Source organism: Xenopus tropicalis, chromosome 8 (assembly GCF_000004195.4).
Source record: "Xenopus tropicalis strain Nigerian chromosome 8, UCB_Xtro_10.0, whole genome shotgun sequence".
NCBI classification, from domain to species: domain Eukaryota; kingdom Metazoa; phylum Chordata; class Amphibia; order Anura; family Pipidae; genus Xenopus; species Xenopus tropicalis.
In genome coordinates, this window is record NC_030684.2 from 128988381 (window position 1) to 129004490 (window position 16110).

At 45.1% G+C, this 16110-nt stretch overlaps 1 protein-coding gene across 1 annotated transcript in view; it reads right to left on the reverse strand.

Moving 5' to 3' along the window:
• The window catches only part of otud7b (OTU deubiquitinase 7B), a 55031-nt gene extending 40048 nt beyond the window's left edge, over window positions 1–14983 (reverse strand). Inside the window, exon 1 of the mRNA XM_004917339.4 lies at window positions 14645–14983. Within this exon, the coding sequence (XP_004917396.1) occupies window positions 14645–14657 (13 nt within the window). The 5' untranslated portion in view covers window positions 14658–14983. The remainder of the gene's footprint in view (window positions 1–14644) is intronic.
• Window positions 14984–16110: the final 1127 nt, after the last annotated feature.

Sequence of the window (16110 nt, forward strand, 5' to 3'; positions counted from 1 at the left end):
AAGAGGTAGGGAAATATAGGGGCCGCGGGGATAGAGAGTGAGGTAGGAGAGCATATTGACTATACATTTTTAACACCGGCCCTGGCCTTACTGGTATTTTACCAGCTAGATCAGTGACGTACAGGCCAGGTGGCAATGGTACCCACTAAAAAAATCCCTGACAAAACACACCACTTATACATGCTAAAAATAATACACGTGTCTTGTGGTTGTTCGGGAACCTGAACCAAGCGAAAATAGTAATAATAATTGGGCAATTAAAAAGGGGATACTATACTAAAAGGGCATAAGAAGTAACAGTGCTAGAAATGCATTGGCCTCAGTAACCCAAGACCCACCCATACCAAGAGCAACGTGCCACCTTCTCCTTACAGGGAGTCTCTAGTAAGCCAGTCTCTTCTATCAAACCAAACATGACAAAAACGGATAAGAGAAACATGGGCTAAACGTTCCAAGCCGGGTCCAGTTACTGGAAAGTGTAACTCAGCAAGTGCGGGGATATGGCAAACGTCAGTTAGACGCGTCCCTGCAGTTAGTCTGAAAATGTGTGTCATTCCGGAAATTTCACTGTGCGAGTGTGTTTGAAGGGAGAAGATGGACTGCTAAAAGGAAAATGAATCCCACGAAAGTACTTGGGGTTTATAGTTCCAGAAAGCATAGCTTTGTGCCCAGTAGATTTATTCCCACTATGAGTTTGTATATACGGACTGGTTTAACTCTTAGCGATGCATTCTGCACATTCATTCATAGGTACAACGTGCCTAGTAGCCACACCGTTACATTCATGGAGTGCAAAAGCATGATGCCAACATTGAGAGAGAGAGAGCAATTTAGAGTCCAGTATAGAGTCAGTCACAAAGTAAATGGAATTCAGATGGAAAACCCCTTTCTTGTGGGGGTCCGTGGGCATCCATCAGAGGGTATTGGGTGGGATCATAAAAAATATAGAACTTTTCTCTTTATTAATGCCTAGATGTAATGTAATTTCTAGTTTTTACAGATGTCACATCCGGGGTGATGCGGATACATTTTTGTATGGATTTGGGCTGGTTTGAACAGCCTAGCAAAGATGCCATAAGGTGGGTTAGTGGATCCGGATTGGTAGTGGATCTGCCAAACTAGCCCTAGTCTACTGCAGACTATGGGGCAGATTTATCAAGGTCACCAAGCGAGCGGATCTTCTCCCTATATCCCCACCTACGGTGGGCCTTATTGGGCTAATTCGGTCAGTTGGCCCTGGGGTCAAACAATCGAATCAGAACAGCGGGTATAGGCGTCCGTCAGTTCAGGGACCGCATCAACGGGCTGATGTGGTGCCCGATCCGACTACCTGCCCAGTCGAGATCGAGATGTCGGTCGGGCAGGCCAGCGGTTAGTGCCCATACAGGGGTCGATAAACTGCCGAATCAGACTAAGGAACCTATATCGGCAGCTAGAATCAGCCCGTGTATGGCCCCCTTTAGTTTTCTGATGTTTTCTAACGAGGCAATTTCGGATGACTTTGGAAAGCCAACGCGTTTCGTAGGTTTTTCCACCACAATTTACATTATTGCCAATGGGAAAGCAGTTCCTAGATTTAAGTAGCATCTAGACTGCCAGAAAACCAACATGGACTGCAATATATTGGCTTGCGAGCCACTTTGTCAGACAAGCAGATTGGTTGCTTGCCTACTTTGCTGACAAATCCATCCCAAGAAGCCTTCCAGGGTATTGTTTTTGATGTCTATAGATTTAATGAGGATGTCCCTTGACCACCACAGTCCCTTCTCCCTCTGACCAGGATATTGCTGGTAAGTAGGCTTCCAGCCAAAGGTTTTAGTCGGCAATTATTTAGATATAGGAGATTAAAAACTAAAGAATTCCATGCACTGTAAACAGTAAGAATAGTGTTTAAACACCTAAACCCAATTAAACTAATGTTTCCAAGCAATTTCATCAAACAGGAGGCTAAATGGCTTATGAGTCAATTACCATTGCACACCATGGTGTTCACACCTGCTTTATTTTGTGCATCCGGCAGGGAAAGCCCCATATGTCTTTCACTTTCCAAGTCACACGTGTTTTGATGGAAGACAATCACATGGGAATCTTCAACAAAACAATTATTTTACAATTCTTGTACTAGGAATACACAAAATTAATGTTATATATATGTCAACTAGGGATTTCTAACAGCCATCAAGCAACTACAACTCTAAGCATTCCTCAGAGCCAAAACCAAAATGAACTAAACACCCCTAACAAATTAATATAACTTCCATGATAACAGCGGTGTAAACCTGCTAAGATCATAAAAACTAAAAAAAAAATCCTTAATGTAAATTATGAAAAGTGCTCAGAAGAACAGAGCAGAGAAGCATCAGTAACGTTACCTTCTTGTGGCTGGTCGGAGAGAACAGCAGGGAGCCCTTGTCGCAAATTTACATGCTAGCAGTGTAAAATTGCTAATGTCACGAAAGCTAAAAGCAAAAAAAGTGTGCACTGCATAAGTGCTCAAAAGCGTAGTCCAATTTGTCTGGGTGAGACTGGTTGTCATTTGAGTTTAAGGACTAGGTGAAGGTGCAACTAAGGATTGTATGAGCCAGCTGCTAACAATGTATGAGAATTAAACTGGGGTGAACTGCTGAGCATATAATGGCACATCTTGTCCCTACTTGTTTCAAAACTCATAACTGGCAGTTAAAGAAATAATTTTACTCACCAAAATTCAGTTTTTAAAGTTTTACTTCAGCAGCTTTTTATCGACTGTACTGAAGTGGTTTCCTATCTGGAAGCCATTGTTTAGGTCACTACAAGATTCTGAGTTGTCAAGTGCAATTAGGCCGATGGCACACAGAGGAATTCCGCACATTTTATTTATTTATTTTTGCTATTTCATGCAATGCTTACCTTAAAACAGTGCTTGAACAAATGATTTCAAGTGACTTTCACATAGTGCAGTTGTGAGTATATCCTTTAGGAATGTGTAGCTTAAGAATTTCCTGAGCCAGGCTGCACTAACCTGCCCTTTTTCAAGCTGGCCACAACCGAGAAGGGACTTTTCTACCCGTACCAGTGCCAATCTCTATACTAATGTCTGGGGGGGCAGGTTGTCTCAGCACAGTTGGTAGGTGGACAGGGGGATCAGCAATAAGGCACAGTTAAATTCTGTACACAGCAGCTGGTCCATAGAAAACCACACGTAACTAGATGTGTGGACTACAGCCTGGTCCACAGGTATATGGTCAGCTCAGGCATTAATAAAGGTGGTCATACATGGTTTAACAACCTTGCCATTCAAGCCGATCTTCTCCCAATATACCCACCTAAAGGTCCCCATACACAGGCAGATTGCAGATTTGGCAGCTAATCGGCCCGTGTATGGACACTACCGACGGGCCCGCCAGACCGTTATCTGGCCTGTAATCGGTCAGATATCGATTGGGCAGGTTAAAAAATCTAGTCGGATCGGGGACCGCATCGGCTCATTGATGCGGTCCCCGAACTGCCTATACCAGTCGTTATAATTTGATCGTTTGGCAACATCGCCAAGCAAGCGGATCTGAAGGTGTACGGGGACCTTAAGGTGGAAGATATCAGACTAATTTGATCATTTGACAGACGGAAGGCATAGGCACCATCAGACCGAGGACCACATCAAGGAGCAATTACTGTCCCCGATCTGTCGAAAAATAATACTCGATGCCCGATTTTAGGCCAGATATTGATCAGGGAGACCTGTCCGGGGTGTCCTTATATGGCCAGATGAGCTGCCAAATCGGTCTGAAGTACCTGAATCAGCAGCTTAAATCTGTCTGTGTATGGATACCTTAATACCCTCTCAAATCTGAATCTCACTTATTTAGCTACTTAATCCTTTTGAGTACTCAAACCCCTGCAGAGATGCAAATGACGGCTTCCAGACAGGCCACACAGTACGTTACGATTCCATTTTTATCATGCAACCCTTTTTTAAAATTACTGTAGAGCTTAATTAATACATAGCTTGTTGTTATTTGCTTTTAAAACTATATAAATGATGAGCAAGATTTCCATATTTGTCTAACAGATATGGGGTTGATTTTTTGGGCAGATGTTGGTCAAGGGCCAATCAATGCTGACTTGGTCAACCTTCCCAAAATTGAGATTGCTTTTTCTAAATCAAAATTACAATTTCGAACCTTACACACTGTTTCATGGCACAGCAGTCTCTTTATATATCTGAGCACAGATCACGTTCGATGCATATTATTCTTACTAGGTGTTAATGTAAGGCAAAATAACCGAGAGTTAAGAGGCTCTTATCGAGGCCGAATGTTTGCGTTATGCGCTTATAAAAGCAGAACAGACCCTTTTATCGTGGAGCGAAGGGTAGCAACGCGACATAAAACAAATATCAAGGTTAATTACACTCCTTAGTAAATATGCTAACCGGCAAAAATAAATTTCAACTGATGGCTTAAGCGATAACTAATGCAAAACAGAAGAATAGATCCATAAAATCTACACTCGTTTGATCCAATTGTTGGTTAAGATCTGATTTACCTGAAACCTGGACAATTTATTAGCGCACCTACCTACATACATACAGTATGGGAAAGGCAGATAAGATAAGTAAGCAGCATTTATTGCCTATTTATTCATCACCAAGAAAAAGGCAGTTTGGTGCTGAGAAGCAAGAGTATGCAGTTTTGCAGCAAAATCCACCCCTATGTGCCCTGATGGGTCACTGCAGTACATTGAGAACATGGAGAGAAAAGAAGTGGATCAACATTCCTCCACTGGCATTTCTACAGAGGCAGAGAAAATGACGAGTGTGCCCTTACCTAATGACACATGGGGCATTTTGAATGCTGCAGGCAACTGGTGGAACACTGCTTTCCACCTGTCTGTGTTATTGATGTTAATTAGATGGACCTCCACCCAAAAATGCTCAAGCTTGCTCTAAGTTCCCACCCACTAGTTTACATACATCTATGCCAACAAACTAGTAGATTATTGACTGACCTGGCCACCCACGTACAGGGCCAGATTAAAAATGTCCAACGCACTGCCCATAGCACAAAACTCAGCTCATCAAAGAGATCTATAGTAACCCATCAGGAATAGATGACAACAGGCCAATGTGGTCCTCATCTGACAAGGTTTTCTAACCTACCCAAGCTATAGAGACAATTCTCATCCCATATCGGTCAGGCCGACCATTGGAAAGACTCTATACGCTAAACAACAACTACTAACTTGGTCTGAAGCTATAAGGGTCAAGTAGGCAGCTAATATTGGCCTGTGTATAACCAGCTTTAAGGTGGCCATACATGTTTAGATTTTAGTCATCTTACAACAAACGTTCCAGTATCGAACGCACGGTTTAATGAAACAATTTAAAATTAACATTCAGACTGAAATTGTAGGATTATGGTCTTAAAAATAACAAATTGGATGTTCTGATCATTAATAATTCCCAGACAACAATCATACGAACGTCATGTCCCAGAAATATATTGTAGATCACTCAAGGATATCGCTAGATACACAATACATGCACACATATTTTCATTATGAGACTGAAATTTTCTAACCTGTCCAATTGACTAAATGACCGATCGCCATGGTATGAAAAATTGTCAGGATGATAATTTGGAAAATCATACAAAACTAAATTTCGTACAATTGTATTGGTGCATTTATGGCCAGCTTTACTGTTGTCACCTTCCTCTACTACATCTAAATAAGCCCCAGCCACCAAGGCAGTCACCCTATCTCCATTTACCCCAAAGATAGCCTAGTTAGATATTTCTGGTTCATGAAATGACCCAATATATGTGCCGTGGAAGGGATTGGATGCCTGTTTTCATTCTTCCCTATCATTGCTAGTTCTATTCAACTAGAACCCCCACCACCACCACCATCAACACAGACGCAAACTCTTGCTACCTACCACTGCTGTTTTGCAGGGCTCTGGGCTGCAACTACTTCATAGACTTGATAGCTTATCAACAGACTTGATAGAGCAGCCTAAAATAGCTGTCAGAATTTATGATATATAATACAACAATGCTGTTTAACCATAACTGAATTAACGGCCAAGTAAATACAGCTCTGTGGCTATGTATGTTGGGGTAATAAGATAACGAAAATCGTTTTATTTTCCAGTCGTGATGCAGATTCAACTTAAACACATTGAAGGTTAGTCTTAAATTTACTGACTAGGCATATTCAAATAAGCTTTATTATAAATAGACTTTTATAAATAGATTTTTGGAAGTGTTGCTTTTAAAATACGCCAACGCTCAGTGACACAAGTCTAAAAGCCAACAAAGGGGGAAAAAAAAAATCTGCTTCGAAGCAATATGAGAAGACTGTTAGCAGGTCTGATCTTATCTAAACGGAACGGTGATATCAAACCACACTGCACCTTAACCCCCGACATAGAGAATACCGAGTGGGATAAGGTTTCCGAATTATACTATAACATCTGTTCTCTACGACGCTAAACAATAGGAAGAGGAAACGTAATGGGATGACTGTAGTCACTGTTATATTTGGTTCTGCCACATTCACAATGGTACAACACAAAAATGATTGATGGGTCTGATCAAATGTGGTAAAACTTGGTGTACAACTGGCCATTTACGAAACGATCTTCTTCAGTATTTACACAACAACTGGCTGACGGGCTAAACATTCTGATGCCATAAGAGCCATACACAGTGAAGTGAGGTGAACTTTGTATTGTTCCCTCTCTGTAGCCAAGAATGATCAGAAGAGCAGGAAGCACAGAGGGTAGAAAAGGGTCCGACTTGGTGCATCGGCAGATAACATTTTCAAAAATGTCTGGCTAATAAAGTGATAGATATCTGTTGGACAAAGATATCACTCGGGATTATTCACCCACGTAAATGCAAGTATTGGGAATCTACAAACAATTTTAACAGCCCTTCCATGGCCACCTTATAAGTCAAAAAAAGTTTCGTATTATTAGGATTCCAACTTCTTGAACTAATGGATAGTAGATGGGAGAAATCATTTACAGGTATGGGACCTGTTATCCAGAATGCTCGGGACCTGGGGATTTCTGGATAAGGGATCCTTCCGTAATTTGGATCTCCATAACTTAAGTCTGCTAAAAATCATTTAAATTCAGAATAAACTCAATAGGATTGTTTTGCTTCCAATAAGGATATCTTACTTAGAATCAAGTACAAGGTACTGTTTTATAATTAGAGAAAAAGGAAATCATTTTTAAAAATTAGAATTATTTGCTTAGTATGGAGTCTATGGGAGATGGCCTTTCCGTAATTAAGAACTTTCTGGATAACAGGTTTCCGGATAAGGGATCCCATAACTGTATCTACATCAGCAAAACTGCCCTGAAATCCCAATGCTGAGTGTTAGCAGACAAACTCAGTGGCAGAACCTAGCAGGCAAGCAACACTGCATTGTGCGGAAAAACAAGTTTTGGCACCATTTTGCTATTTATCTGCAGTACCAGCATTTTAAAAAGGCTCTATTACACTTAAATATATATTTTTGAACTATTTTTTCTTCTATTTTTACACATTTATCTTTTTCCCCTACACTGTAGCCTCAGGTCACATTTTTCCTCTACGATAAATAAATTTATGACTGGTAGAAACTATGTGCTTTTTACCTCACCATTGCCCCCCCCCGTCTCTCTCCAATGCATCTCACTAGAGCCATCAGCCACTGCTTAGAGATCTGGGAACATACATGCATGCATCTGTGCACATTTGCAATGCCTTACAGTTCTGACTTTGTGCTCCTCTGAGATAACATGGAGTAAGGTCACAATGGGTACATTGTTTTAAAAAAAAACATGACTTAGAGCATAAAGTGCATAGTCCACAATTGCAGCACCTACATGCAAGAAGGCACACCAGTGGCACACATCTTACAAGCAGGCTGGTGTGATCTGCTCACACTGACAGTGCTAGCCACACCTTGTGCCCGTTCAACCTGCTCAGTCATTATCCTCATGAGTCACAACATATCCGGTGCTGAACAGAGATAGCAGCCGTGGAATACAATGCACCCTGCGGAACGATGTCATTATTCTTGGTGTGATTCAGGGCTGCTATAAAAGTTGCACACATAGTTGTATCATACTTAAATTTAAAATGATTTAAATTCAGATAAAAAATGGCTTGCGTCTTAACCAAGTATAGGTGTCAACTATTGATTTAAAGTACTCAAGGTAACGCTAACTCTTAGTAGACTGCAGGGAAAGCAAACTAATGAAGTCTATAATTGATCTCTAGTTTATATTTCTGAAACATGAATTATGGCAGGCATTTAGAAGTAGTCATGCCTGCAGTCTGCTAGGGTTGGCACCCAACTATGAAAGACTGCTATTTTTTTCTCCTAACCTTCTCTCCTGAGCTCAGCTTAACCATTACAGTGCTCAATCCAAGCAGAACTTTTTATCAAAGTAAGTTCTGCCTGTGCAAGGTTGCATTCTTGAAGAAATGTACGCCAAATAGGGGTCTTTATGCATGTACGCTGTTTGCAGATTTAACTGTAACTGATGATGTGTCAGAGGGAAAATGGCCACGGGGTGAAATCTGCTATTTGTTAGAGGAAAATGTGATAGTCTTGGCCAACAGAGGGGCTATACAGTATGCATACAAATTGTGCCTTTTGGGTGGGGGTGATGTGCCCAATATATATATATATAATGTAGTAAAATGTGGTGGAGAACTTTGACCAAAACCACAAACATGACTTGGCCGTCATTTAAAAAAAATAAATAAATAAATAAAACTCAGTACAGTAGTGTAAGAATCACTCGAGTTTTGGGCCTGTGCATAAAAAAAAATAGGTCTTCAAGCCACAAAAGCGAGCAGCACATCATGCGGAAGAAAAGAGAAAGGTGCACTAATGCACAGAATAACCACACAGCCGGCAGAGCGTCATGCAATCTAGTGCACAAAGTCACACACGCTGAGTTTAAATAAATATAGACTGAGGGATAGCTGCCACTATGGCACTGGATTAGACATGGGATACATAGTACAGGGACTGATTACAGGTTTCATCATGGGAAGGGCAGGCAGGACTGAGTAACAGATAAATTACCTTCACAGAAATTGAGCACCCAGGGACACAGTCTGGTCATCTGTAATATAAATGAACGAGCCACACCAGGGATTTCTCAAAACCACAACCGACAACATAATTGTTATTTCAGCTTTGACAACAGGTTTCAACATTTGCTGATCTACACAGCTACTATCTGCCTCCAGACACCACATGTCCACACGGACCTGTTTGCTAGTGATGTGCGGGCCAGCCCGATACACGCGGGTCAGGCAGGTTTGGGGCGACCTCTGCACATGTTCAGGTTGTGGACAGGTTTGGGTTAAGTACTTGTGCTCACTCTCCCTGCCTGCGACCTTACACTGCCAGCTTTCCGGTTCCGGCTCTCTTATTTATAGGCGTACGCCCACCCCCTGGTCCTTTTGCGAGGTCATTGGTGAGCGGGTCGGGCACGCGTCAATAATAGAGGGGACTAGCTGGGTCAGGTTCAGGCGGTTTAGGGTCACTACTGTTTGTCCCTGCAATTATGATCACTGCTCTGGCATCACAAGGGTTGGTTAAGTCTTCCCATTCAACCACATTATCCTTGTGTGTCAGACATCCCCAAAAAGAAGAAAGTTGGGCTGATAGTCAAACTGATAGCTGCACAAGCAAAGACTAACTACAAAAAGTTTATCCAATCACAGAAGCCGTACAAGCAAAACGTCATCAGCTGCTCTGGAACGAAGTATAACTGCACTTCCACCATAATGTCCAACATCGAACTGATTGGAAGCGACTCTTATTATATTGTTAGTTACATAGTCCATTAAGGCCAACCCCTCCAAGCAGTCTACCTAAGGACAACTACACTGGGGTCTTCAGAGCAGCAGTTAAAGATGGAAAGAGCAGGGGCCAGCAGGTTCAGCAGGGCAAGATGGCGGAAGTAATACTTTGAATCAGTGTTGTTATAGAGGATATCAAGCCCTTCCTTATTCTGTATGTATAGCTGAACATAGCCCCTAACCCCCCAAAATACCCAAATAGTTACAAGCTTAATACACTGAAAATCTGTGGTTAATGCATTATAAAGTACAAGTTGCCCTGTATTCAGCTCCTCAAATAAACCAAAGGCCAAATATCTTTCAAGGGGAATAACAACTCGGGCACGGTCTAAAGTAAATGAAAATGAGTTTACTGCATTTGCTGTGTTCCGGGTTTATTGCAATAAAGAACCATCTGCATGAAACCTCAGTTCTCGTCTTGGTATAATGATTCTAGGTTTGGTTCAGAATGTAAATTTTAGAAAAGAAATGAATGGGAAGGAACTACTTTCACATACCGCAGGCAGGGGGCGGTATAGAGGGGGAAGCGTGCTTAGCAATACAGCGCATTAATAACCATCGTAAGGAATGAAGTCAGTTTAGATAAGAGGCTATTACACAACCCAGTGCAGGGTTACAAGAAAGGGTTCCCAAAGAGGTGTGTGCTCTGCTCCAGAGGCCCATGTCCAAGGTTTCACTGATTTCACTCCCAACGGCCACAGGTTTAACCCATGAGCGTGTTTTGATTTGAACGGAGCAGTGGATGATAAAGTCCCTAGAGTGCAAAGCACAGCATACAGCATGCAGAAACGCCCCGGCTTATGCTGAAGTTTCCGTTTCAGCTCATTATACCTAGTAACTGAGTCACAGAATAACTCGCAGAGCGGGGACTGTCTATCAGGCATCAAACTACTCTCTGCAGAAAGAATTTGCCGGGAATTCTGGCACGGGTTTTCTTAATTGAGGAATGAAACGGTAATTGGGTGTTGGGCAAGCACCCAGCCCACTTCACTTAACCCAGAAAAGAGAGCTCTTTCTTGGTTGTGTGCACCCAGGGCCACTGGAAATATCTCCTTTATTGTGCCACCAAGGAAACTGAAGGACCTCGTGTCAGGGTGCCAGACCAACACCCCTCCTACAGAAAGGCATGCCCTGTGACGAAGGGTGGGTGCTAGTGCCAGGTCAGCCTTGCTTAATTAAAGTGCAAATTCCCTGGGAGTGAGTAAAGTTTGGCACACAGCTCCGGTTCGTGGGATGTGCCCCAGGCTGAATCCCCCAAGAGAAAGACACTTTTTCTTATATCCCTAAATCATTACGAACAGCCCCCTGCACAAACCAAATGATGGGTTTCCAACTTTTGGAACAGGTTTCCAATGGCCGCCTTGATTAACATCTCCAAGTCTGCACTATGTGTCCCAGCAATTAGCACTGTTTGTCCCAGTGGTCACTCCACCTTTAATTACAATTCCAACATTGCTCAATACCACCCTCACCAATCGACTCGCTCATCGAGTCCCTGTGCCAGCTCAGCCTTTCCTCATCCTTTCTCGGCACATATCATTCATCTAGAGCAGAGAAATGTAACTTGTGGCTTGAGCTGTTGCTAAACTACAACTCCCAGCTGTCACCGGGCTTCTAGGAGTCGAAAAGAGTTAAAGTTGTGGAAGCTGCAGGTTGAAGTTTGACCAACCCCAGAGCAACAGGTTCACATCCTAAGGCCTTGTGGGTGAACTTCATCTCCAATCATTCCCAGCAGCTTTAGGCTGAGGGCAGGATAGATAAGGTTACATCTCAGGCACGGGTAGACAATCCATTAGCCAGAAAGCATTAGTCAGTGTGTGACAGCTGGCCTGCTCCACCCACATTTGGTCATTGTGAAAAACAACAACTATGAACACCAGCAGCATGTTACTACGGCCCAGGAAAATCCACCTGTAGCCCAAGGACAGAGATTGAACAGCAATTGGGAAGCCACAATATGGTCCAAGAATCCAAAGCCCCAGATGGTCCTTAAAAAAAAAAAAAAAAGATTCACAAATCCCAAGTGTATTGGCAGGAAAGCCATGGATCCCACGTGCCAGAGGATGTCTTGTAAGGAAAGCCATGAAGGGTGCATCAGTGGAAGTCATGAATCCGAAGTGTCAGACAGTTCCTTGGCAGAGGAGCCATGAATCTCAAGTCCTCAGCAGAAAAGTCATTCTTTCCATGTCCCTGTTGGGTGCCTCGGCAGAGAAGACACGGATCCCAAGTTCCCGAGGGTGCCTCATTAGAATGCAGCCATGCAACACTCCCTGTAGCCTCAGAGTTGCAGTTCAAGCATTCCTCATTATGAAATAGCAAGCATTCATCTAAAGCAGAGACCTGTACGCTGAAAGCCTTCTGGGTATTGCTCAACTACAACTTTAAACTTTCATCCTCCCATAGGAGTAAAAAAAAAAGTAGTGGTAGTTCAGGTGGCGCAGGATGCCAATCCACATTACAATGAGTGCTACTGTGTGTAGATAACCCAACCTCTACTGGCTGTGCCCAGAGTGCCCCGTAGGGTATACATGGTATGTAGAAATACCCAGGCTGCAGCTGCTCATCTACTGCTGAACTACAATTATAGTCTGGGCCTGAAGGCTGGACATCCCTGTAGTAGATCAATGTGGGTTCCCTAGAGCTGGCAAAGGGCAAATTAGAGGGGTGCAACTAGGAAGGTCAGGGGACCCCATAAGCACAAGGAATTCCCCCTGGAAGTTTAGGGAAACTGGGGGATATTGCACAATTATAGACGTAGGGGGGTTAATACATATGAGTGGATAGACGGCCTGGGGTTAAGAAACGGATTGTGACTTTGGGTGATACCAACAGGGGCCCCGTGCCCAAAGTTTACACCCGGGGCATCATATTATACGTGAGTTGCCAGACAGAAGCACAATACCCTGTGGCTCCTATACAAGGAACATACACAATAACATTAAATGTTGCTACTAGATGCCCCAGAGGAGTTGCACCCGCAGGAGGGAGCAGCTTGGCACCCCGCTGGGCAATCAGGGCAGAGACACAAAATGGTTACCAGTTTGAAAACTTTCTGCACCATTTTAGAACCAGGAGCCCCACAAGCCAAGTCACCCCACAGTTAGCCTCTGTGCACTACTAAAGCGCCAGCACCCCCACAGTTACCCTCTGTGCACTACTAAAGCGCCAGCACCCCCACAGTTAGCCTCTGTGCACTACTAAAGCGCCAGCACCCCCACAGTTACCCTCTGTGCACTGCCCCAGCACCCCCATATAGGCCATATACCCCCTCTGTGCACTACTTATGCCCCAGCACCCCCACAGTTACCCTCTGTGCACTGCCACAGCACCCCCATATAGGCCATATACCCCCTCTGTGCACTACTGGAGCCCCAGCACCCCCAGTTACCCTCTGTGCACTACAAGAGCCCCAGCACCCCCATATGAGCCATATACCCCCTCTGTGCACTATATAAGACCCAGCACCCCCACATGAGCCATATACCCCCTCTGTGCACTACTAAAGCCCCAGCACCCCCACATGAGCCATATACCCCCTCTGTGCACTACTAAAGCCCCAGCACCCCCACATGAGCCATATACCCCCTCTGTGCACTACTAAAGCCCCAGCACCCCCACATGAGCCATATACCCCCTCTGTGCACTATATAAGCCCCAGCACCCCCACATGAGCCATATACCCCCTCTGTGCACTACTAAAGCCCCAGCACCCCCACATGAGCCATATACCCCCTCTGTGCACTATATAAGCCCCAGCACCCCCACATGAGCCATATACCCCTTCTGTGCACTATATAAGCCCCAGCACCCCCATATGAGCCATATACCCCCTCTGTGCACTATATAAGCCCCAGCACCCCCACATGAGCCATATACCCCCTCTGTGCACTACTAAAGCCCCAGCACCCCCACATGAGCCATATACCCCCTCTGTGCACTACTTTAGCCCCAGCACCCCCATATGAGCCATATACCCCCTCTGTGCACTACTAAAGCCCCAGCACCCCCACATGAGCCATATACCCCCTCTGTGCACTACTAAAGCCCCAGCACCCCCACATGAGCCATATACCCCCTCTGTGCACTACTAAAGCCCCAGCACCCCCACATGAGCCATACACCCCCTCTGTGCACTATATAAGCCCCAGCACCCCCACATGAGCCATATACCCCCTCTGTGCACTACTAAAGCCCCAGCACCCCCACATGAGCCATACACCCCCTCTGTGCACTATATAAGCCCCAGCACCCCCACATGAGCCATATACCCCCTCTGTGCACTACTAAAGCCCCAGCACCCCCACATGAGCCATATACCCCCTCTGTGCACTACTAAAGCCCCAGCACCCCCACATGAGCCATATACCCCCTCTGTGCACTACTAAAGCCCCAGCACCCCCACATGAGCCATACACCCCCTCTGTGCACTATATAAGCCCCAGCACCCCCACATGAGCCATATACCCCCTCTGTGCACTATATAAGCCCCAGCACCCCCACATGAGCCATATACCCCCTCTGTGCACTACTAAAGCCCCAGCACCCCCACATGAGCCATACACCCCCTCTGTGCACTATATAAGCCCCAGCACCCCCATATGAGCCATATACCCCCTCTGTGCACTATATAAGCCCCAGCACCCCCACATGAGCCATATACCCCCTCTGTGCACTACTAAAGCCCCAGCACCCCCACATGAGCCATATAAGCCATATCCCACCCCCTCGGTTGCCATTTCTGAACTATTTGAGCCCCAAAATGAGCAAATCCCTTTTATATTTACCCTTTGATGCCATGGTGTCACTCCGCTAGAGTTCGGCCTGCCCGGGCTCTGCAGTGCCACCTCAGCCCGGGACTTTCATAGCCTTCCTCCCCCGGCTCAGGCCGAGAGACAGTAGCTCTCATCTCCCGGAGACTGGCCCCGTCCCCCTTCTCTGGGGCCCCAGCGAGATGAGCCGGACTCCCTGTTGGACTCAGCCCCCAGTGCAAAAGTGTAGAAGGCAGCACCGTGTGGGTCCCACAGCGCTCCCGGCGGGTTCCGGGCTGCACAGCGATCCCTCCTCTCCCCGCTCTCTCCCCGCTCTCTCCCCGCTCTCTCCCTGCTCTGACCTCGCTCAGTTCGGCTCCACAGGACTGGCCCGGCCCCTCCGAATACTCGGCGCAATGCATGTCGGGACGTGTAGTTCCCTAGCCTCAAAATGCCTTTGACGTCACAGGGCGCCACAGCGCCACCTGGCGTAAGATGCGCGTAACCGCAGCCGCATTTCTTATGATTTTAGCTTCCCTGCCAAATGGGAAACAGGGCTGTAGCCTGACAGCTGCTCATTATATCTGGCCAATGGTAAATTTGTTTTAATAGGTTCTTCTCTGCAAATGGTGACTGGGCAGAACCAGGAAGTTCTACAGGAAGTTGGAAACTGATTTCATTTTATTGTATTGTGCCAGAAATAAGAAAACTAGGGATGCACCAAATCCATAATTTGGTTCCAGATTCGGCCAGGAATCCATCATTTGGTTCCGGATTCGGCCAGGAATCCATAACTTGGTTCCAGATTCGGCCAGGAATCCATAATTTGGTTCCGTATTCGTCCAGGAATACATAATTTGGTTCCAGATTCGGCCAGGAATCCATAATTTGGTTCCGTATGCAGCCAGGAATCCATAATTTGGTTCCAGATTCGGCCAGGAATCCATAATTTGGTTCCGGATTCGGCCAGGAATCCATAATTTGGTTCCGGATTCATCCAGGAATACATAATTTGGTTCCGGATTCGGCCAGGAATCCATAATTTGGTTCCGGATTCGGCCAGGAATCCATAATTTGGTTCCGGATTCGGCCAGGAATCCATAATTTGGTTCCGTATTTGTCCAGGAATACATAATTTGGTTCCGGATTCGGCCAGGAATCCATAATTTGGTTCCGGATTCGGCCAGGAATCCATAATTTGGTTCCGGATTCGGCCAGGAATCCATAATTTGGTTCCGGATTCGACCAGGAATCCATAATTTGGTTCCGTATTCGGCCAGGAATCCATAATTTGGTTCCGGATTCGGCCAGGAATCCATAATTTGGTTACGTATTCGGCCAGGAATCCATAATTTGGTTCCGGATTCGGCCAGGAATCCATAATTTGGTTCCGTATTCGGCCAGGAATCCATAACTTGGTTCCGTATTCGACCAGGAATCCATAATTTGGTTCCGTATTCGGCCAGGAATCCATAATTTGGTTCCGTATTCGACCAGGAATC